At 44.9% G+C, this 24,928-nt stretch overlaps 2 protein-coding genes and 1 pseudogene across 2 annotated transcripts in view; all 3 read right to left on the reverse strand.

Annotated features, from left to right (window-relative positions):
• Window positions 1-1,309: 1,309 nt before the first annotated feature.
• The window catches only part of LOC145488484 (uncharacterized), a 28,136-nt gene continuing 4,517 nt past the window's right edge, over window positions 1,310-24,928 (reverse strand). Inside the window, exon 2 of the mRNA XM_081467362.1 lies at window positions 1,310-3,442. Within this exon, the coding sequence (XP_081323488.1) occupies window positions 1,328-2,578 (1,251 nt within the window). The 5' untranslated portion in view covers window positions 2,579-3,442 and the 3' untranslated portion in view covers window positions 1,310-1,327. The remainder of the gene's footprint in view (window positions 3,443-24,928) is intronic.
• On the reverse strand, window positions 11,561-12,683 carry LOC145488485 (uncharacterized; annotated as a pseudogene).
• On the reverse strand, window positions 15,881-17,740 carry LOC145488487 (uncharacterized). Its single transcript, XM_081467364.1, has one exon. The coding sequence runs from the start codon at window positions 17,156-17,158 to the stop codon at window positions 16,106-16,108; it is 1,053 nt and encodes a 350-aa protein (XP_081323490.1). The 5' UTR covers window positions 17,159-17,740; the 3' UTR covers window positions 15,881-16,105.

Here is a 24,928-nt window from a genome sequence, read left to right on the forward strand (position 1 = left end):
TACGCGCTGCGTTGACGTTGTTGTAGTCGGAGTTGTCGCTTGCTGTGTGACATCGACGGCAGGTGCGCTCTCGGATTGTTCGGTTGACATGATGAGCAAATATAATAATGCTTAAAAATTCACTCAGGATTTTTCTGCAATCACTCAGCGGTTGTTGAGGATTGCTCTTCCGATTTTACTTCGGCCTTTTTCTCCAAATGTGAGTTAAAATCAACATGTTTTGTGGTGATCAGCGCCGCGTTGGCCGCAGCAAGAAACCGGCCGCACTTCAAAACAAGGTTGCCGGCCAGATTGGAGAGCTCTTTGTTTATGATGTAGTCGTTTCTGAGTTCTTTTTGGTAAGCGTCGATGTCTTTGATGTTGACGGTCATTCCGACCACTTTGGATACAAGAAAAATAAAGCTGTCGATCAGGCTTTCTGTTGTCTTTGAGCCCACGTACGTCTCGTAGCATTTGGTGTATTTCTCGACCTCTTTGTCGCTCAGGCGCTTCACCTGCTCGTGGGTTAACTGCACTCCGATGGCCTCTTTGGCTTTGCCTGTAGACACCAGCACGGCCAGCTGCTCACGAAGAGCAGGAGTGTCAGGTCTGGGGGCGGTTGGAACAAGGTCACCCGCTACAACACTCGACGGCTCAGGCTCGGGTTGAAGTAGGTTCATAACTTCTGCTAACGCGGCCTCTTCTTCAGCCATTGTTCAAGGCTATATACAGCTTCCATTTTTTTTTTATTCAAAATAACTTCACCCCGTAGGTGTGGCGAAGCGAGAACACGAGATAAGAGAACTTTCGCTCTTTCAGCTTTGAAACCAGACCTTTGTACTCATCCTGAGAGAGTTCGCCGGCGTAATCATCAAAAATGGCTTTCGTGGTCTTGGCCGAGGGGGTGTAAAAGAGAACGATCGTCGCCACGTTCTCCCGGAAGGAAGATGTTATGCCGGTCATCTTCTGAGTCAGCACCCAAACGCTGATGCCCGTATGTCGAGCAGAAAAGGCGAGATTCACCAGCTCGCCTGTACGCCCTTTCACATCTTTGGAGGCTGCGCAGTCATCGAGTATTATGAGCGTGTTGGCGCCCTCGAAAAGCCATCTCACGAGCTTCAACCACTTTTCCACGTCGTGCTGCTCACACATTATCACATCCATTTTTGGATCATTTTCACCAATTCTGTGGTAGGTCTTGTTGTGCGCGAATGTCGGGCAGATGAGCACGATGTAGTCGAACTTGAAGGGGAAAGGGCCGTAGATCTGGTCCAACACAAACCTTGATTTGCCTGAATTCGTCGGCCCCACAATGAGAGCGTTGAAGGGTATCTTGCTTGGGTCCATATTAAAACTGTACAGATTCTAGCTGTCTTTCCATAAGGTTGAACTGGGAGTCGGAGATTACGAATACATGGCATTTCACGTCGCCTGAGCCTTCGGCTTTCCGCTCAATTTCCAGCTGGACCTCGTCTGTACTGTTCACAATGCGGGTGCCGCTGCCGTACATCGACTGGTCCGCCATGGAGCGCATGTCAATCACAAGCCCGAACTTATCACCGGTGTAAAACTTTGTCGCATTCATGTGCTCGGTTTTATTTTTTTCTTCCACAAAGAAGCGGTGGGCCTCTTCCCACATGTCCTTGCCTTCGATGCCGTCGTTGAAAAGCATGTTGGGCGAGCCGTTGACCGTGACGCTGACTTTCGTCAGAGCCGGGAAAATGAATTTTTCTGAATCTCTGTCGCCCGCAGTATACGGCTCTACAAACAGGAGGAGGAGGGCTTTTAGTGACCTTCTTTGGGCGTTGACTTTGATGTTGATTCTCGTGTCAGTTCCTTTTTTGAAAGACACCTCTTTGTCATGCATCACGTGGTCGTAAGTGAACTCTTTGCCGCTGGAGTAAACGCTGTGTGCCTCGTCCGCCAGAGTCTTGCTGCGGATAATTTCGTACTCGAGCTGGATGTTGGTCAGCTTGTATTTCAGCTGGGTTGTGTGGGAGCCTCTGACCACATGTATAGCTTTAGCAAGTTTTACATCGAACGTGAGGTCGTTGTAAAGGGCTTGGGGGTAGAAAACACCGGGGTTGGTTAAAATCTGGTGGTCAAGCCTGATCCGGTACTTGCTTCCGTGTACCTCGTTCAGCTTGTTTTCAGCGTCGACGCCCGAGGTTTTCTTGTCTCCCGCGCCTGAACGGATCTTGCATAGATCCTCGCTCTGAATCCATTCGCGGAGCATGTTGTCTCGCTTTTCCTGCGAAAGGAAAAGGTCTTCGAAAGTTTTGTAGATGTCATAGCCAACCGCGTCTTGCAGGATAGTGCCTGCAAACTTCACGACCAGCCTGTCAACGAGCGCCCGCGTGACGTTCTGAACAAGGAAGTTGTTGGCGTGCCCTCCAGAAATGTCGATGTCAAAGCGAAGCGCTAGCGAGCTCGGCACCAGAACCTCGTTCTCGTTCAGCTTGGGCACGGAAACATACAGCTTATCCCCGGGGTTGGCTTCGGAGCGGATAAAGGTGATTCGCTTGACCGCGCGCTCGGCCTGCATGGCGTGTAATGTCTTTTCGTTGTAAGTTGGGCTAAGGTTCTCTGGCACTGACATTGTGTATTAATACACCGGCGATTATTTTTCTAATTTAAAAAATAACAGGCTTGCAGGCTCGTGTCATGTTGATTAATTCACCTTCACATTTCATTACCGAGCTTAAAATTCACCATCTTTATTAACTTATCACTACTCACGATGAGTTCGATAGCGTTGATCCTAACAGTATGCAGGACACCTATCATATATGAACTCAGTTAAATGACCTTGCTCTCCATGAGTTCTCGTAGCTCAGTGGATAGAGCGCCCGCCCGGTGTTCGGGAGGTCATGGGTTCGATTCCTGTCGGGGACTCAGAATTTTTCTTTGTCCCACGCTCGTGTCATGTTGATTAATTCACCTTCACATTTCATTACCGAGCTTAAAATTCACCATCTTTATTAACTTATCACTACTCACGATGAATTCGATAGCGTTGATCCTAACAGTATGCAAGACACCTATCATATATGAACTCAGTTAAATGACCTTGCTCTCCATGAGTTCTCGTAGCTCAGTGGATAGAGCGCCCGCCCGGTGTTCGGGAGGTCATGGGTTCGATTCCTGTCGGGGACTCAGAATTTTTCTTTGTCCCACGCTCGTGTCATGTTGATTAATTCACCTTCACATTTCATTACCGAGCTTAAAATTCACCATCTTTATTAACTTATCACTACTCACGATGAATTCGATAGCGTTGATCCTAGCAGTATGGAGGACACCTATCATATATGAACTCAGTTAAATGACCTCGCTCTCCATGAGTTCTCGTAGCTCAGTGGATAGAGCGCCCGCCCGGTGTTCGGGAGGTCATGGGTTCGATTCCTGTCGGGGACTCAGAATTTTTCTTTGTCCCACGCTCGTGTCATGTTGATTAATTCACCTTCACAATATATCGCTATGTCGGAAGGCGGCGAATTTGGTTACAAAGACACGGACCTTGATAACCGGATTAACCAGAACGATGATGATGATGACGAACAAGAGGTTAACAGAACCAAACCTTTGGACCCAGGTGCGGCATCCACTCCCTACCAACCCGGCGCCCCCTACAACGAGGGCGTACAAACGGAAATGAGTACTTTTCGTCACGAGCAGTCCGGCCTGCCTGACACTTCTTATGCCGAGACATCATTCATTGTTGGAGAAAATATCCCTTTGCTCGAGCCTTTCATACATAACGAGGACAAACCGGCCATGCTTGAAAGGGCAAAAGAAAAAATCAAAAGTTGGTTCCCGAAGGTAGACTTCAAAAAATTGGGCCCAATTGGTTTCAGCAAAAAAGGTAGTCAAACTGAGATCGTTTCATTTGGCCCAAGGGGAGGTGAGTCTAAAATTTTCAAGATTGGCGACCAAGGGTTACAAAAAGGTTTCACAGACGCGAAAAAAGCAGCTCTGGGGCCAAGAGCTGAAAACATCATAGCTGAAGACCGCGACACCATCAGAGAACAACGCCAAAGACAGATAGAGGCAGAGAGACAACTACGCCAGGCGGAAACACTCGCTTCGCAAAGAGAAGAAGAAAAGAAAGAAATCGAAGTTCTGAGAGGTAAAATCGGGAAAACTAATGCTCAGATTGATGCCATTCAGGATAATCATGGTTCGAATCTTGAAAGTGAAGCAGAGCTGCGTAGGCTGAAAGAACTGAAAAAGAACTATCAAAGCGATTTTGAAAACAAGAAAAAAGAATTGGACTCGCTTACAAAAAAAGTACAAGAAATAGATAAATTGAAAGCAAAGCTTGAAAGAATCAAGACCTTGCGCGCACAAAAAGAAAGTGAAACAAACGCCATGGAAGAAAGGCTCAACCAAACAAAACCGTTGGACGACCTGAAAGAGCAGGAAAGCGAGCTGCAGCGCCAAAACGAGGAAGACCAGGCAATCATTCAAGATGAGAATGCCTCGCCCTCCGTCAAAGAAGCCGCAGAAGGCAGAGTGGCAGGAAGAAACGAGGAGATCGCGCGTTTGCAAACTCAGATTGCGGAAAGGGAAAGGGGGCGGCCTCTCATGGAAAGGGTCAAAGAGATCTTCCAAAAATATGGCGTGACGTTGACCGCTTTTCCTAACGCCGCCGGGACCACAATCGGAGCTGTCATCGGGGCCCTCACCAGAGGTTTGAAAGCCACCGGCAAAGCTTTGGGAAATGGCCTCAAAGATATTGCCGCGAAACTTGGTTCTCTGCTGCCCGGGCTGATTGGCTCGGTTGTGAGCTTTCTATTCAAAGCCGCCGGCCAATTCGTCGGGTTTCTGGCCGAGCACACCTGGCTGCTCATTCTTGCCGCGGTGGCCTTTTTGTTCGAAAAATATCTTAATAAGCGGCGTTAACTTTACCGCCAAGCCATGAACAGCAAAGCCGAGAATCCTACTACGCCAACAATGACAGCTGTTTTGTTTATTTCGTGTTGCGATGTTTCATCTGGAGCCTTGGGCTCTATTTTTTGTGCCGTCGGCTGTGCTTGCTGAGTTTCGGTAGAAGCTGATTTCCTTGATTCGGCTGTTGCGGCTTTGTGTATCGGGTTGGACGGATGGCTGTTGGGCGGGTTAATTTTTGACGGGCCGCCTGCCATTAGTTTGAGCGCAGCTTTTTTTGTCTCCGGGTTTACCTCGTTGTTCACCCCAAGTTTCATCCCGGAGACCGCCTGTTTCAGCTTGTTGTTGTAACCGATTGTGCTTTCGGTGTTTATTATCATTTGCGCGGGCATGAACCAGGCTATGGGGGCTACAGCAAGATTGAGCCTGACCTTCGCTTGATCCACCGCAAGCTGGTACCTTTGTACGCTCTTGGCCAGGTCGGGCTGTCTGATCGCGCCTTCCATCAGCACCAGGAACTCGCTTTGGGCTTCTTTCGCCCGGCCGCCAGAGCCGAGAATGCTGCTGCGGACGTTGACTTGCGCGCCCAGGACGCAGTAAACGAAAGCCTCGATTGACTGGTTGATTCTCGACAACCCCACCTGCCTCAAACCGGATGCTGTGTTTGGCGCGAACCAGTCATACTGGGCCACGGCATAAGGTTCAATGAAAGAAAGCAGATTTCCTTTGCTTGCCGCACCGCCTTCATCACTGAATTTATAGAACCCTCTTGGATAAGCGGTTCCTGTTTTCAACGGCCCGTGCCCTGTCACGCCAATGTATACACTTCCCAAGCCGTGCTTTTTCCCTTGTGTGAAGCGAAAATCGCTCGAGGGATCAATGCCGAACTCGTCGCATATCCTTTTGTACGAAGCAACGTCCTAATGATTGTTCATTTGGCTGAACGTCGGGTCTCCGGGCAAAGCGCTTATGCTCTGAATACCTCCTAGCTGGTACAAAATGCGCCTGACCGTGAAATACACGTGGAAGATATAAAAGCTCTTATCTGCGGGGGGAGATTCATCCCGCTGTCAAAGATTTCGCGAGAAACTCCGCAACCTTGTGTCGCGCAGAAAACCGCGAAGTTGAGCTGTTGCGGCCAATATTTCATGTCTGGCCCTCCTAACCAGTGTTTTGATTCGGTTCCAGAAGTGTGCCTGAGTTTGATTTCTTGAAATATTTCTCTGAATTTTGTTGTGAAATATTGCCCAGGCGTGACGTAGATTTTTATTTCGGCGTTGAATATTTTCTTCAAGCTTGGCGCTTTACCGTCGAAAGGTACCGCAGGGATGGGCAAGGAAACTTTTGAACCAAGTGGCGACAATTGGTAAGGAAAACCCCCGCTGTCTCCCAAACCGAGCGCCTGTTTCATTTCCGCGCTCCAATACCGCCTGTCTGAGCCGAAGACCCTTTGAAACGAGCCTTCGCTTTCTTTGAAAAACACCTCTGCTGTTGCGTTATTTTTCTCGTCGATGCTTTCTTGTGAAACGAACCGGCTTTTGTCCGCTTTTGGAAAGTGGTTTAAAAAATTTGTCCACGACTTTTTCTTGGCGGCATCTGCTTTTTTCACAAACTCAGGATCTTTCCACAAATTCGCCATTGTATTTGAACACAATTTTGTTTGTTAAATATAAAAATGGTTGTTCTCACTATTGTCGCACAAAAGAATGGAGAGACTATCTATTTTGAAGAGCCGATACCGAAAGTACATTTCATGAAACTCATTTCTTGTAGTTTATTCAACAGCTGGGACACTTTGAAAAAAGAAGGTTCAGCCTCCTTGGGAGATAAAGACAAAGATAGAGCTTTGTCAATTAGTAAATTACTCCCAGGGTATTATGATTTAGAAAGCCTGGCAAAAGAAATAGAAGTTCTGTTCGCAAAATATAGTTATAAGTTGGAAACAGAAATAAATCAACCTGCTGGCCAGCTTATAATAAAAAATTTTGGGGTTGGGGCAAAGCCGATTGAACTTGATCGCGATTTAGCCGGTTTGTTTGGTATTGGGCGAAAGTTGAAGACTATAACATTCGTAAAACGGATTACATCTCTAACGACATATTTTATTCATTGTAATTTGATCGACGAAGAAAAGAATCTGTTCAATGGCAAAAAGTCGGATGTCTTAGCCCTGTTCGATGTGAAAGGGAAGCCTTTTTAAAAGGTAAGCTACCACGGTTCTCCGGAACAGGTTTTGCGAGACTGTTCTACAGAAGAGTTTATAAATACCATCACCATTAGCGTAAAGACGAAAATGGCGAACTCTTTGATTTCAAAAGCTTCCCGCTTCTTTTTGAATTAGAGTTAAATTAAATTTCTTTATACACGCAATGTCTTCAGCAAATCTGTTACCTCCAAGCGCGCCGCCTGCCGAGCCTCTCTATCCAGTACTGGCGTCGTCTTCTGAAAATTTCCGCTTGCAAAAGATCAACGAGATTTCCAACACTTTGGACCGTGAGGTCGGCTACTATCGCCTCGTTGCTAAAAAATACAAACGGACGAGAAAGTTCGTTAATTGGAGTGCCGCCGGCTCCAGTGTTCTCTCGGCAGCTTTTTCCAGCGCTAGTTTTGGCTCCGCCCTCTCTTTGGTTGGCCTGCCGGTAACAGTTCCTTTAGGCGGCGCTGGGGGGTGTTTCGCTCTCGTTTCTTCGGGGCTGATAATCGCCAGCAAAAAACTTGAGTCGAAAATAAAAAAACATCAAGAGATTACCACGCTCGCCGTTGCCAAGCGGGATACAATCAACAGACTGCTCTCCAAAGCTTTGAACAACAACGAAGTGTCTTCCCACGAGTTTGACACCATCCTTTCCGAGTTTCAGCAGTATAACGCTCTAAAGGAACAAGTCCGAGCAAAACTGCTTCGCCAGCCATCAAAGAGAAAGCTTCCTGATGTTGATGTACAGAAACTGGAGAAAGACATCCGCGGCAGACTTGAAGCAGAAATGATAAAAAAAATCACGAACCCTCCCGCTTCGAACTGACATTTAAAAACTCCCGGATTTTCTTCCATGTTATTAAAAGATGATTGTGTGTTTCCACATGCTCTGCCTTTTCGTTCATGAAGAAATGTTTACTCCTGAGTGGCAAAAAGATGCTCGAGATATTACTCGCGAGATCGTCGCTGCAATGGTTGAGGCAAAATAGTAATCTTTGAATTTCTTGTTGAAGAGATGCGTATATTTGGTATTCTATGATGGATCGTGGACAAACTTTCGATGTTGTTGACACACCTCCACCCGACAAGCGCGACTGGCCATCTCTCGAAGACTTTCAAGAGCCAGAAGAAACGCTTAGATGGCGTGATATAAAAGTGGGGACGTACAGAGTCCTTGCATTGTACAACCAAGGTCGGAACAAATACGGACCTTCAGTTGTGTTAAAACTTGAAAAAGAGAACGGTTCAACCTTTTTAGTGTGGGCGCCGGTTTCGTTGTTTTATGCGATGGAAAAAAGAGAAAAAACAAACTTCATCTTGAATCTTGGTGCTAAATTGTCGGTAGAAACAGGCAATGTCTACTACGATTTCAAACTTTGTTGAAGAAACCCAGTCGACATCAGAAAACAGAGACCGCCGCCATTTTGGTTTGTTACAGTTGCTTTGACTGGCTAAAAAAAAAGGTTTTTCTCCCCCGTTTTTTCACCTGTTTTTTGTGACACTGCACGCGATCTCGATGATGTTTTCTTATGTCTAATGAAATTTAATAAAGGCTCGGTCGTACTCGTGGACGTCATAAATTGGGTATCCCAGATAGTGGAAAATGTTTTTTTTTTGTAGCAATCGTGGCAAAGACCGTTTTTTCCCCCGTACAGCAAAAAGGATCAAAATAATTTTTGCCGTACAAGTAGCATTTTTTGCAATGCAACACCTTTACAAGTTTTCCTGCTCTGGCGCAGTAAGGGCTTTCTTCTATTTCTTGATGCACTTTTTCTTTGATTTGTTTGATTTGTTTACTTTCTTGTGTGTTGCTTGACTCCGCGGCTGCCATGGTTCCTTGCGGTATAATACGTATCCTCATTTCTCTAAATGTGTTGCCTTCAGCTCGAGCAGAACGAGATCGAAATCCTTCTTCGCTTTTTTGCCCTTCCGCATTAGCCGCTGGTTTACAGTTTTCCCTCCACAGCCCCTGCATAACCGGTAGGCGCACTGCACCCCGACCCCGCAGACCCGACATGGGGCGGCATTCTCATCCCTTTCTTTAGCTGGTAGTTGTGCTGCTTGCACAAGGTCCCCACACACCGCTTTCCACAACTTTCTTTCCGGCCCCGCATCAGCCACGCGCATTTGTTTGTTGCTCGAAGCATCGCTTATGCTCGGACGGTATAACAGCGGGCTCGTTTGTTTCTAATTGGTGTCCCTTCCTCCCCGTTGTTTTAAGTAGTATATGGTGTAGTCGACAAATACTGTTTCAGAGAGGGACTCAGCAGTTCCCCGTTTTGCAACCCCCAGCTTTAACCGAAGCGAGCTTGCGAGCTTCGGTATTAAAGCTGGGGGTTGCAAAACGGGGAAATACTTCTCCTTCTGTGAAACGGTATTTGTCGACTACACCATATACTACTAGAACTAAACGTATAAGATCACATAAGGCACCCTGGATCAACTCAGACTTGAAGAAAGGTATGCGCGATCGTGACGCTGCCAAGAGAAAAGCTGTGAAGTCAAATGATCCATGCGATTGGGCAAAGTATAAAAAGCTGCGAAACTCAATAAATAATAGGATCAAAACTGCTAAGGCATCTTATTTTTCGAAAGCTTTTATGCAATTTGAGGGCAACTCTAAGAAAACTTGGCAAACAATTAATGAACTTACATCTCGCCGTAAAAGCAATGAGACTGTGAAAGAACTAAAAGTAAATGACGTTGTAATCAATAATTCTAGTGAAATTTCAGATACTTTTAATGACCATTTTTCAACAATCGGGCCCAGACTTGCCAATGAAATACCTCCAATAGGTCAAAATGATGATTCGAGCTACACTAACTTTATCACTTGTAACAACAAAACATTCCATTTCTGTCCAACTAGCGGTAATATTGTTTTTTCTCATCTAAACAAATTATCTAGATCTAAAGCAACAGGCCTTGATAACATTTCTGCTAGATTAATCCGTGAATGTGCTGATCTTATTTCGGTCTCTTTATCTGACTTCTGGTATATTTCCTGACGATCGGAAATGTGCTAGAGTTACTCCGTTGTTTAAGCAGGGTGAGCGATCTGATCTAAATAATTATCGACCAATTTCAGTCATTCCAGTAATTGCTAAGGTATTCGAGAGTATCGTGTATGACCAGCTATATAGCTTTCTAACTAAAGAGGACGTAATTTCTAAACAACAGTCGGGCTTTCGCGCATTGCATTCAACTGTTACTGCTCTATTAGAAGCTACCGATAGTTGGGCGTTTAATATCGATCGCGGAAATGTTAATGCTGTAGTTTTTCTCGATTTAAAAAAAGCGTTCGACACTGTTGATCATGAAATTCTTTTAACTAAAATGAACCTTTACGGAGTTCAAGGAATAGCTCTTGACTGGTTCAACTCATATTTAACTAGCCGTACACAACGATGTCTTGTTAATGGTTCTCTTTCTCAAACCTGTTCGCTAAAATGTGGGGTACCTCAAGGAACAATCCTAGGTCCCCTATTATTTCTTATTTACATTAACGCTTGCCCAACTGCTTATCATCATGTCAGCTTAGGATGTATGCTGATGACACCCACATCACATATGCGGGAGCTGATCTGAGCTCTATACAGTCTAATCTAAATCACGATCTAAGTAATTTAAACAAATGGCTTACTTCTAACAAGCTTACTTTAAACGCGACTAAAACTGAATTTATGTTGATTGGTTCCAGACAAAGATTGAGTACCCTTCCAGATACACTTGAGCTGTCAATTAATAATGTTCCAATAAATCGTGTCTCCTCAGTCAAATCGCTCGGTGTGTTGATCGACGAAAAACTTGGCAAACCCATATTGATAAATTGTCTAAAAAGATTGCATCTGGGATCGGTGCCATAAAACGAGTTAGGCCTTTTGTTCCACCAGCTACACTGCTTTATGTATACAGTGCTCTAATTCAACCTCATTTTGACTACTGCAATCTTGTCTGGGGTAATAGCGGTAAAACTTTGTCGGACAGGCTACAAAAGCTTCAGAACCGCGCCGCTCGCGTGTTAACTTCCTCTAGTTATGATACTGATGCCAAAGGTCTAATACGACAACTGGGTTGGAAAGATTTGTGTACCCAGCGTCAAATTCAGAAAGCCTTAATGGTATATAAATCTTTAAATGGCTTGGTTCCTGAATACCTATCGTCTAAATTTCTAAAACGTAGTGGAATGCGCTATTCTTTAAGGGATTCCAAAAACAAACTGGTTGTACCTCATCCACGAACTAACTATATGAAAAATAGCTTTAGTTACAGTGGTGCAACTCTCTGGAACAGCCTACCCTGCAATCTCAGGATGATAAAATCCTTTAATCAATTTAAAAGCAAAGTTAGACACGGCATTCATGGAAAACAGGATTAGTTTAATATTTAAATTAGGATTTACTACTTCAATTTTTATTAATTAGTATTTAGCATGGACTGTTTATTAGTAGTTTATTAGTATTAATTTATATATATATATAACTTTAAATATTAGTATTACCTGATGATTTTTAACCGTGTATAAAGAAATGTTAAATAAATAAATAAATAAATAAATAAATAGATGTTGTCATGCACATCTGTGGCTACACCATGAATGTATAACTTTGTATCCACGACTTCACTACAGACACTGAAATGTTTTACAAATTTACCACCGCTGTCAAACACCTTTAAGGTACAATCGTCGCGGTCCCCGATAATGAAATGTCCGCTGGAGTTTGTAGCAATACACACTGGCTCCTTCAGCTTGTGCTCCTCTTCACCCTCCTGACCAAATGACAATGTTACACAACACTGTTCTATGCCGTGCTTACGCAATACTTCAGTTAATCTTTGGTCGCGCAAAGGATCAACTTTGTCTTCTCCGACATCAACAGTAGGCCAAATCCAGGGATCTACGCCTTTATTGACTGTTTACGTGACATCGTAGACGACACGATTGACGTAGCAAACACTGGAAATGATTTGTCTGCGTTCGTGTTTACCAAACAAACCCAGCCCATACTCCCCCGAGGCCTTTCTTGAGCTGAACATCAAAACTATTCTGAACTGCTGACAAAGAGTTCAGTTCTTCAACGCAAATTCTACATGGTGATATGGCGTCCTCGGGATTGTCTAGTTTCTCTAGTATTGTCGCCATGACTCGATATTGCATTGCTAGAATACGGTCAGACGTTTCTAGAGCTTCATTACCAAAGGCTTCTGTTGCTTTTCTTCAAGAATCTTCGAATCTCTTCTTTGCGTCAGAAAGAGCCCTCGTAGCTGATTCATCCAGGTCAATAAGCTCCAACTTCTTCATTTCCTCGGCGAGAGAAAATGCTTCATCACAAGCTGCTTGTGTTGTTGACGCGCCTGGCTCGCTTCTGGACCTTGCCTTATCAGAAACGTCATACAAAAACCCGATTCCTTCCTCAAAGAAGCTAATACTCGCTAGCAAATCTTTCCTTGATAATCCATCCAACTTAGACTTGATATCATCGATTTCACGGACGATCAATCGACGGAATTTTTGTTCTGTTACATCGCCATCTTTCAGCTTCTCCGCTACCTTATCTCTGCCTTTATTCACAAGCAAGCCAATAGTCGCTTTAACCAGGGTTGTTACAATAGAAGACATTGTAAAACAGATATCAGAACTGCTGCGTGTTTAGCAGAAACGATGTTGGTGAAGGTTAGTGTCACGATTATTGAAAATATGACGTCAGCATCAGAAGCCCCCGCTCAATGGAACGTAACTTCGTATTTTGGATTGGAATTTCAATTGTCAGTTCTTTTTATTGGTTTTGCTCTAATATTCAGTAAATTTAATAGTCAATCTGAAGCCAAAATAGTGATAAATTACGGCATTAGCTAAGAAATAGGATGGACTTATCAGCCTTTATTTTGATTTACTGCATTTCAGTCAGAGTGCTCCCCAGTCCTAAATGTACATCAGGATCGTCTTATGTTCCTTGGAGTGACCTCTGATAGAAAAGATACTACTTGGGTCGATAAACAGGAAATGTGACGATATACACAATCCACCGTTTACGAGCACTCTCTCTTGTCTCTCTTACAGTGGCGGTCCAGACCTTGAGCTAAGGGGGCGGGGCGGGGGGGGTGGTGGTATCCAGACCTTGAGCTAAGGGGGTGGCCCGTTTTTTGTTTTTTTGCTTGCCCTGTCGGCTATTCTTTCTTGTGCGGTTTTTTTTTACCCAAAATAAGAAGGGGGGCGGGGGGAGAGCCCGGGCCCTCCGTCCCCCCTCCCCTGGATCCGCCACTGTATTATATTGATTATCGGCAAGAGAACGATACGTGATATTAGGCAAGTTATCTCAGTCGCATTTAATTTTACGGCCAGAAAATTCCGGATTTATCGTCATGACATGATGCACTTATGCGAATATTTTGATATTTAAAGAGGTTTAAAAGACAGAAAACCTCTGAAACGGTCTTTAAATGCTAGATATAACCACTTACTTTAAATTTTGAGATAATGTATTTGACATTGCAAATCCTGTAATAGAGTTCGTTTGGTTACAGTTTGTTATTCATCATTCTATTAACATGTTCAAGTTTTGTATCTGATTACTTGTACAATAAATTGTTTGTTGCGTTTCATCAATTCGACTCCATCAATCGCACAGCGTAAGGGCTTGGGGAATAAACGAAAAACTAGACCAAATCGAACATGAGGAAGGAATAAAGATTATTTTTGTTTTATTCCCCCAAGTCTCGCAGCCAAGTTAGAATTTTATCACATCAAAATTGGCTTATTGATAACCTTGGCGTATACCCAGATATAGCCTGTGAACAGGCTCTGGCTTGAAGGGTCTGACCGCAGCTGGAAGGGCCGAGAGGAAACTGGATGAGAGTGAAGTGGCCGAGGAGGGAGTGGGGTGCGGGTTGGGGCGTCTCCCCTCCTCTCTCTCTCCTCCCCTCTCTTCTCTCCGCTTTCATCCCGCTTTCCATCCTCGATTAGAGAGCCTTTTCACGGGCTTACCCAGATACTCTTTTAACTTCAATTATGTAGGACTATTATATGGTACTACGCATCTGCAACTTTTATTAATTCTTCAATTCCTTCCATCGATCTCGCTCGGACTGCCCAACCTTTGTTATTACCAGTATAGCAAATAACTATTTGGGGTTTCTTATACCTCAGGTGTAAGGTGAAACACCTAAATATGACGGGGTGTTTAAAATTCTTAACGTATTACAAGCTGCTAATTCAAGATAGAAGAACTGAGAACATATCCATGAAAAAAGGAAGAAAAATTTCAATTATTTTCACTCTGTAATGACTGTAATGTACCGGTCGACGCGAATTAAACTTCAACAATCCCGCTTCCGGCCAACCCCAAAATAAAAAGTGCGCGAATTTCTCCAAGTCCCCTCCCCTCCATCCCTTCCATTTGGTTTCAAATTCCCGCCCCCCTCCCCACCCCACCCCTGCGCTCAGCGACGAGTCAAATGCCCGGGGTATGTCCGGGGACGGGGAGTCGATGTTTCTATGTGATCAATTACGTAATTTTCTGGCTGAAATTTTATCTTTTCTGAATCTGTTTATTCTGATGTCCGAATGTTTGCAAGTGTCGTTTGAGGTTACGATAACTGCGTGTAGCAGACGCGAAAAGTCTCTTTTCGTTCCCATACATTCTCGGTAATTTTGTCGACAAACTTTTTTCTTCCGAATTCGGTTTATTCTAGTGTTACAATCTTTGCATGCGTTAGTTATTGAGCGTTGCAAAGTATGGACACGCAGGGTTACTACATTGGCGGATAGCAAACAGAAAACGTAGTAATTGTATTGTCCTTGTATTTTTGCCAAAATTTTCCCTTTTTTTCGAATGTGGCGCGCGCGTGCGTTAACTCTTTTGACAACTTTTAACACTTATTGTAGGTCGATAACAACTGTTATTAAACTCCCTATACATTCAGACCTTACAAATAATAATGCCAAATACCGCAATTACACTCCATCTCAACTCAATGAACTTCTTAAGCTTTTACTTATTCTTATGAGTAAATTTGCGCCTTAAATTTCACCGCGCGGTTTTGAACTTCTTGTCAACAACAAACCAAGGAAATATCATCACAGCAAATTATCGCCTTTATCTTTATTTTAAATATATTTTAAAACTGTGAATTTTTCATTTACCCCAAACATTGCCTTCACTGTCGGCAGATCAAATCGTTCCAGTCAATAGAAAACATCAAACATGCGGTAAATCATCTTTAATTACTGCTAGTTTAATTTATTACAGCTATTAGCATTAAAAGCAATCACTAGACTATAGAAGTAACAACTTGACTTACTGTCTCGAATCTCTGTTTCTGGCAAACACTTGAAAAAACCACACCAAATCATTAAAATGAGACCTAAGGGCTAACTTTGTTGTTCAGTAGGTATTTCATTAGCTGTTTTTCATCGACTGAAAGATTTCTCACTCGCACAAAATGCGACGACTATTAAAACAATAACCCAACAAAATGATATCTTGTTGCCAATCTCGTCAGACCTGAACAAACACATCTTGTTACAACAGCAAGTATTTTGAAGTTAGGTGATCGCGTGATATCGGCCTGACAATACTGTTTCGTTTCCCTAGAAACGAAACAGGTAACAGGAAAAAAGCCAATTTTGGACATAACAATACTTGAGTCAATAGACTGATTTCCGTTCTGATGTAACATTCATCAAATGTGGAGAGCAAATCCATTCATTGTGTTCATAGTAACGACAAAATCTAAATACAGATAACCACGCGAATTCGTGTAAAAAATGTATGTGAACATTCAGTTTCTACAACTTAACATACCCATAGGCCCTGAACCTGAATAGCTATGACTAGATACTGCGTATATCAAAAAGCTAAATACGAATACATAGTGTATGTCAGGGAATTATGTAGGAGAGCCAAATTCAACTAGATAAAGCGAAATTACTACAAAATTCCAAAACACTTCGTGGCCTAATTAACAAACACAATTCTGACTAATAAAGTTCACCCGTTTCACACTTAACAGAAGAATTCTGAGACGCGCACCGATTCAGCCTTACTTTGCATGACTATAGTAAATTGCTGGTTCATCAGGTGGTTTTGAATCTTCGGTAATCTCCAGGTTAGGGCTGAAAAGGTTCTTCTTCTGGCCAAACCCCATTTGATACTGCCAAATGTACACCTCAGAGCGGGGCGGGATATGCAGGTTAAGGGTTTCGGATTCTTCAGTGATGTTACTCCATTGTTGCTGCTCTGTGTTAACGCTCTTTCCACCATACTGGACTTTGAGGCTAAACTGATATTTGGAGATGGCCTCACTCAAAAGACCGCTTTGGTACTGTGCTCCCGCCTCGATGGACCAGTTGTGCTCTATGGAGGACATTTCACTCCTTGTGAAGCCAACGGTTTTCGTGGTTGTTTTCCAGTCGACTGTAACGTCGGTTTCATTTGCAAAAGATTTGATATTATGCCAATAACCAAACGCTTTTCCGTCGGTTTGAGCTATGCCGCCAGGTATAAAGTTGAGGACTGACTCGTGAACGCTGAAAGTGGCTGGGTTTTCGTCGAGATTCATGTTGGTGCTTCTGTGGTAAGGGACACTCCATTCGCCTGCTTGCTTCAAACAGTAGACATAATCAGTCGTACCCCAGAAGTAGAGACCATCACGGAACGCTTCGTGGATGCTATATTCAACGGCACCCTTGTCAGTGTTCATGTTCTCCACTCGTCGATAGACGCCCTTGTCGGCAAATACGATGTAGTAATTGCCAAACGCAGAGTAGTAGTGGCTTCCTCCACGACAGTTGGGATGAAGACTGTACACCACAGCATCTTTGTCTTCATTCATGTTGGTAACTCTACGATATTCGTTCCCTTTAATGATGTAGTACTGATCTTCGGTGGCCAAGTAGTGATCGCCCCACTGACAAGCTGGACTTAAGGAGTAAATCTTGATATCATTCCCTTCATGGAAATTTGCGCTTCTCATATAGACGCCAAGATCTGAACGAATGATATAATAGTCGTGCTTAGTACCACAAAAGTCGATTCCTCTGGCCTCCTCCGCACTCTTCGGCACGATCTCTGGATAATCTGGAAGGTTAGACATGACTTGAACTCAGTGTCTGCAGCTGAAGTTAGCCTTTCTTGTTGAGCACTTGCGAAGCAAGCAAACCTCGGGGCGTTGATTGTGAAAGTGAATACAGCAAGCTAATTCATGTATTGATATACTGTGACTTCCTTGTCGTAAAACCGCGCCCATGTCTCGTACCAGTCCCCTTCTTCTCTTAGGTCTCTCAGACATGGCTAATTTCGGTAGAACAACAGATCTCAAGGGGTCGGGGGGTAGGTGGTTGGGGGCGGAGGCATTTATCCCAAACACATTATTTTAATTATTCTAGTTAATTGATCTCTCATTACTGTCGCACAAACATGGCTCATGGCTTCTTATTCAATGCCCAGCTAAACGAAGATTTACTAGCATTCTTTAAAAAAATTGTTTGGCCGGTCATTTAGTGTTTTTGCTACTTTGACCAGCTGCCAGTCATTCAGCCACTTTTACCACACAACGAGAACTTTATTTTACCAGGCAAATACGTAAATTTGTCGCGAATGTTACAACTCAAGAAGCTTGGAAGCCAGCTCGATTGGTTTTACCGGAACAGTGCGACCTAAACAAACAAAAAAAAAAACAATGAAACATTTAGCGTTACAAGAACTGGGCCCCCGCGGCCCAGTTGATATCGAAAGAAAAGAGCAAAAAACGTTTCTCTGAAGCAGCGCTAGCCAAAATCACAGTAACCCAATACCTCTCCATAGACGGGCGAAAAAATTCTAACCCAGCGATAAATTTATCATGTCCGATTCGCACCACTTGCCAACTAAACTTCAGCAGCACAGGGGTTTTTTTTATTGTTACATGAAACGTGCATAACTGCTTACAGCTTCGAACACTCTATGTAGAAAAGTATGCTTTTAGAAATAAACTTTTCGTTGAGAGAGGAGACTGTTACTTATCTGATAACAATGAAACAAGGAAATATCATCCACAGGATAATATCGCCATTGTGTTACATCTTTTTACCCCAAACATTACCTTTGCTGTCGGGACATGAGTTCGTTCCAGTTAATTGAAAACGTCAAACACGCTGTAATTATCTTTAATTACTGCTGGTTTCTTGAAACTATTAGCATCAAAAAGCAATCACTAGACGATAGAAGTAGCAACTTGACGTACTGTCTCGAATCTCTGTTTCTGCTAAACACTTGAGAAAGCACACCAAATCATTAAAATGAGACCTAAGGGCTTACTTTGTTGTTCAGTACGCATTTCACTAGCTTTGTTTGACCGACTGAAAGATTTGTCACTCGCACAAAATGCAACGACTGAATCGATAAGCCAACAAAATGACTTCATATTCCTAATCTCGTCAGACCTGAACAAACACATCTTGTGCAACAGTGGGAATATTTCTTAATAAGTACCAGGACGACTCTCAAACAGCGAAACATTATTTCATTGTGTAAAAAGTAAGTTCGTTGTGAAATTACAACCCAAGAAGCTTAAAAGCCAGCCACTGACAAAGCCAAAGATTAAACTTTTAGCAAGTGTTTTGAGGTTACGCGATCGCGCGATCGGTTTCACAATACTGTTTAATTACTGTTTCGTTTCCTTAGCAACAGGCAACAGGAAAAAAAACAATTTTGGGCATAACAATACGTGAATCAACAGATTGATTTCGGCTAATAAGCTGTTGACTTTTAAAATGTAATTTTGATTAAACATTCATCAAATGTGGAAAGTAAATCTACTCATTATGTTCATAGTGACGACAAGATCTAAATACAGTCGAACTGTAGCCACCCTCACTTCATGCAAGGAAAGAATAGGAGAATCCACACTCTTTCAAGCGATCAATACTTAAAACAAGGTTCAGTACCAACTTGTAACTTAACGGTATAATGTAGGTAACATTGTGTAAAAGTACTGTGCAATAAATTGCTCCCTCCTCTTCTACGGTATACAGCGCTGTATTTCTATGACTTACAGTTCACAACAAAATATCTCATTCCGTCATTTCGCAGTTGTTACGTTCAGGATGGCCGCTTAATACAGGTAAAATAACAAAGAAAGACAAACATAGGACTGCTACAGGGTGGCCGCGGCCGCTTATTAGAGGTGGCTGCCTAATACAGGTAACAAATACAGCGTTTGTATGAGCGAAAAATCGGGACTTTGAAAACTGGCCGCTTAATAGAGGGTGGCCGCTTAATACGGGGCCGTTATATACAGGTTTGATTGTACAAATAACTACTCGAATTTGTGTAAAACAAACATGAACAGTCCTGCGCGATGAACTTTCTACAACTTAACATATTCATCAGTGCCCACTTAAACCCGAATAGCTCGCTGAAAATAGTCGCCAACCATTATAAAGCCGTTTTTGGGACCCTCTAAAATTTTCACGAGATTGTCAAAGCCTATGAAGTTGAAGGAGGGATGTTTTAAAGAATAGCAATGAATTTGTGTTTGATTTTTATCGCAAAGGAATGCTTCTCTTTTCGACTACAGCATGGTGATACTGACAATATCTGGATAGTAGAGTGTATTATCGTTTGTCTCACGATGTAGTCACTTGAGATGTAGATCGCGACGTTTCGACTGCTTAGTGCTGGTCTTCTTCAGGCGATAAGGTCGACTGATTGCACGGTATCATTTATATCACAAAGGTCGGCTGTGATTGGTGCATTTCGATCCTCCTATTGTTCCATTGTTCCGGCGAGTAGCTGTTCCCTCAGTGGTCCGCTGTTGTACCGTTCTCCTGTTGTTGTGTTTCTTGATCGTGGGTATCCATGCTTAAGGAATTTCAATTCCACTATCCCTGTTGATGTTATTAGGGTGAAGTCTTATGTGAATAGCTTCCTTGACCCTACGTGTGTACCAGTGAGGATCTCGATCAATAAACTTGACCTCATTCCGGATAGGATAGTGGCCGGTCTCGTGGGTGTGTTTAGAAACGGCGGAGGTCTGGGTACGGGCGAGTCGTATATCCTTGTCGTGTTCTTTGATCCTCTCCTGCATAGATCTCGCTGTTTCCCCAAATGCGCGTGGCTGATGCGGGGCCGGAAAGAAAGCTGTGGAAAGCGGTGTGTGGGGACCTTGTGCAAGCAGCACAACTACCAGCTAAAGAAAGGGATAAGAATGCCGGCCCCATGTCGGGTCTGCGGGGTCGGGGTGCAGTGCGCCTACCGGTTATGCAGGGGCTGCGGAGGGAAAACTGTAAACCAGCGGCTAATGCGGAAGGGCAAAAAAGCGAAGAAAGATTTCGATCTCGTTCTGCTCGAGCTGAAGGCAACACAATTAGAGAAATGAGGATAAGTATTAAACCGCAAGGAACAATGGCTTCCAATGACCAAAGGTTTGAAGAAAGACTGGGAGAAGAACTTGCAAAAATCGATCCAGAAACGTTGCAGTATTTTAACCAATTACTTGCGGAAAACGCACCAGCCGTTAGAAAGCTTGTCGAGAACGTGATGGATGAACCTATTTCCCAAGAAACGTAGAAGCGTTTGCAAAAACCTTTACTTCCAAAACCTTACCAACCAAGACCCCCTCCACGGCAAAGAAAGGGGAGAAAAAATCAAGAGCTTCTGAAGGAGTACGACCCCTTTCCTGCGCAGAACATCCGAACAGTGACAGACTACCAGAATGAGATTCTGTACCTGTTCGATGATGTAACGCATGAGGGGGAAGAGAGTAAAGGACGGCGTTATATTCGATGGCACTTCATCAGAGGTCTGGGAAAAAACCTCACACCAGACTTTATGGAGAAGATATGAGAAAACGTAAGTACGTCTTTTTATCTGAGGCATGTTTTCTCGTATCAGTTGCGCAACATTGAGGATGGAACGGTGATTATTTACTACACAATCAAGGGCTCACCTTGGATTAACAGACTGGAAGATGCGGAAGAATGGCTCACCCCCAGGAAAAAAGTCGCCTTGAGCTTGAAAGTGTTGAAAGGTCGAATACAAAGTGGGTGTTTGAAAGCTTTTTCAACGCTGACCTGAAGGTTGTGATTGACAGGCAGCCATTGGTTGGAACAGGCCCGTTACCGGACTGGCTGCGCAACCTTGCCCATAGCCGGGCAATGGTGGCGTTGGACACGTATTACGACAACCTGTGCCTATGGCGGTGCATCGCTGTGCACCGAGGAGCGCGCCCAGATCGGTGCACAAAAGAGGCAAGAAGCTTGGCCCAGAGTTTCTACAAACTCGAATCCATACCTGCAAACTTCGCAAAAACGTCTCTAGATGAGTTGGACAAGGTGGAAGCCACAGCCGTCGCATCTTGGCTCGGAATACGTGTCTACGAGCCTGAGCGTTTAGAAGACGGTGAAGTGGTATGGCATCTCAGAGTAAACGCGAATCCCAAACTGAAAAACATTCTGACAATCGGTATCTACGAAGGGCACGCTTTCCTGATAAAAGACATCACAAAGCTGGCGAAAACCTATGAATGCACTCATTGCCGTCAGAGATTCACACAAGCTTAAAGTCTCAAACGGCATTTCCAAACCTGCAGTGCAGGAAAAACGGCAATCTATTACCCGGGGGGGGGGGGAAGTCGAAGCCCCGCAGACAGCTTTCGAGAAAGTGATGTACCCAAACAGCACAGCATCTAGACAAGCGCTGCTGTGGCTGGAGCGAGAAGCGAAGCAACGGGGTATCCACATTCATCATGCAATGTGCGGGCATGGGGGCGAAAGATGGCTTCCGCGAGAAGGTGGGAAAATGAAGAGCTCGCCTGTCGACGGGTACAACCACGAAACGAGGACGGTGTTCTAATACCACGGCTGCCCTTTCCACGGATGCCCAAAATGTTTCCCACGCTATCGAGAACAGATGATTCTCAACAACGGTAAAACCCCTGAACAACTGTACCAAGCCACCCTGAACCGTACCGCATTTCTGCGGAAGATCGGCTACGAAGTAATCGAGGCATGGTCTTGCGAAGTTGGGCATCTTAAGGGGGAACTTCCGAGGACGGAAACGAAAACTTACCAGCACGCAACCTTGTACGATTTCGAGTCGTATGGCGATAAAAACTATCGGAAAGAGCCGACAGGAGCGTTAACGATAGAAAACGCGCACGTGCCAATCTCGGTTAGTATCGGCGACACTCTTGAAAGAGAGCCCACCCACATCTGTGAAAGAGACCCCGCGGAGTTGGTCCACAAGTTTATGAAAGAGTTACATAGACGCGGAAAAAACATCCAGGACCAGGTGCGAGCGGAGTTTGTGCCAGAAGACATGCACCTGCTACCAAAAGAGCAGCAGCAAAAATCTACGAATGGTGCAACCAGGTTCCTGTCTTAGGGTTCAACTCAGGCAGTAACGACCTGAATCTGATCAAAAACCACTTCGCCAGCACTCTTGCTGAAGTATCAAAAAAAGTCAGAGTGGCGAAAAAGGGGAACAAAACCATGTTCTTACTCACCTGGGGGGCCCGTTTCCTCGATATCATCAACTACCTCGGCCCGGGGACGAGCTACGACAAATGGGTGAAAGCCTACGGATGCAAGGCAGTGAAATCGTGGTTTCCCTACGAATGGTTTGACACCCCCGAAAAGCTTGATTACCCCGGGCTCCCAAAATACGAGGACTGGTATTCGAAGCTAAAGGGCGAATACGTTCTCACGCGGGATGAATGGTAGGGATGCCAGCGAGTGTTCAAAGACAAGGGCATGCGCACCTTCGCAGACTGGCTGCGTTACTACAACAATCTCGATGTGGCTCCCGGCCTTGAGGCTCTGGAAAAGATGAGAAACTTCTACACTGAGAAGGGGATAGACATTCTGAAAGACGCTGTGAGCATCCCAGGCGTGAGTTTGCACTACTTGCTCCGGGAGCGGTTGAGCGGGGCGCAGATCTTTACAGCCCGGGCGAAGAAGCGTATGAGATGCTGAAAGAAGCTGTTGTTGGGGGGCCGAGCCTGGTTTTCACAAGGTACCACGAAGCTGGTGTCACGAGGATAAGGTCTCATCAAATATCAGAACCGCGTCTTTACAAAAAAATCATCGGTTTAGACGCCAACGCTCTTTATCTTTCTACCATGCTCAAAGACATGCCTTGCGGGAAGGAAAATGTCAAGCACTACAGAGGCGCGTTCCAAGCGGAGGCGGCCCCTATACTAACGCACATACTCAAAGAAGGAAAATGGTTTGGATTTGGCGAAGTCGACATCGTGATTCCAGAGCGCTCGCATCCCAAGTTCGATGAGATGTATCCTTTCTTCTACAACAAACAGGTGCCTGCCAAAGCTGTGCCGCAACATATGGCCGATTACTTGGAAAGAACGGGCAGAAATCGCGGAGACGGAAAAAAACTTGTGGGAGCGCTGTCTGCAGAACGGATGTTGGTGTACGCCCCTCTGCTGTTGTGGTACGTGAACCACGGGGCGGTAATCACGAGGGTTTACAGAACAATCGACTACAAACCGGCCAAGATCTTTCCCTGGTTCGTGGAGCAGGTGACGGAGGCGCGCCGGTCAGGAGACGTGGACGAAAGCAAGGCGTTGCTCGCTGAAGTGTTCAAACTTCTGGGAAACAGCGCGTACGGGAAGCTTATTGAAGCTTTGGAGCGGCAAACAAATGTGATTTACACCAAAGACGAGAAGGTGGTCGACAGAGCCTTGCGGAGCGCGTATTTCTCTGATCTTGAAGAGGTCGGGCAGGCGTATGAGTTGGAAAGCCGGAAGCCCCGGGTCACAATCAGAAGGCCGTTTCATATTGGAATCGCCGTCTACCAGCTGGCGAAGCTGCGGATGCTGGAGTTCTATTACGACTTTCTCGACAGGTATATCGACAGAAGAGATTTTGAGCTGATCCAGATGGACACGGACAGTAACTACATTGCAATCTCCGGCGAGCGGCTCGAAGACATTGTCCGGCCAGAGCTGAAGCAAGAATTCGAGGCGGAAAAAAATCAGTGGCTGGCTTGGGACAAGTGGAGCGGCCGGACCCCAGGCCTCTTCAAACTTGAGTTCGAGGGCAGCCGGATGATCGCGCTCTGCTCGAGGTGCTATTACGCCGACGAAGGAGAGGGCGAAAAAAAAAGAAGTTTAGCACGAAGGGCATGTCAAAGAAGCAGAACGAGATAACGTGGCAGCGTTTTAAGGAAGCGCTGGAAGGCAGCAAAGACACGGCAACCAACAGAGGTTTCAGGATGCGGGACGGGCACATGCTCACTTACGAGCAGCAGAAGCTGGGGCTGAGCGCTTATTACGACAAGCGGTGGGTGCTGCCTGATGGGATACATACCGAACCAATCGAATTTCACCTTTAGTTCACGTCAGCCGGAGGAAGAGTAGTGTTTGGAGGGACAACCAGCAACTCTTCACGCACGAAGCCGCGCTTGGGACCGTCGCGCAGATAGTAGAGAACGGGTTGATCCGGTTTTGTGAAAGATCTTTCAATGCTGTAAACTTTCAAAGACCGGGCTGGTAGAGATAACGAACTTGGACAAGAGAGGGAAGTATTTTTTCGCTTTTTCCAACAAGCCTTGAATAAGGTGTCGAAGGCCTTGCATAAACAGATTTTTCTTTGATGGCAACGGCGGGTTTCTTGCCGATAAGACTTGTGACCTCGTTGTTCAAAGCCGAAACAACTTCAGGAAGTCTTTTTACCCAGGCAGTGGACCGCTGGCCCTCAGAGAGTCGCATTTCCGCGGCGTACTGGTGGCCGAACAAGCGCTCAGCGAGGGTGCGGTTGAAACGTTCAACAATGGCCTGGTCGCGGTGAATGTCAGCGCGCCCGCGCCGGATATATGTTTCGTGCTTTTCCATCTTCTTTGTGACAGCGCCCATGAATTCGCGCCC

The sequence above is a fragment of the Orbicella franksi genome, chromosome 5 (genome assembly GCF_964199315.1).
Source record: "Orbicella franksi chromosome 5, jaOrbFran1.1, whole genome shotgun sequence".
NCBI lineage: Eukaryota > Metazoa > Cnidaria > Anthozoa > Scleractinia > Merulinidae > Orbicella > Orbicella franksi.

Excerpts from the sequence above, each read along its gene's own strand:
- LOC145488487 (XM_081467364.1), bottom strand. The coding sequence starts at position 17,158 with ATGTCTAACCTTCCAGATTATCCAGAGATCGTGCCGAAGAGTGCGGAG.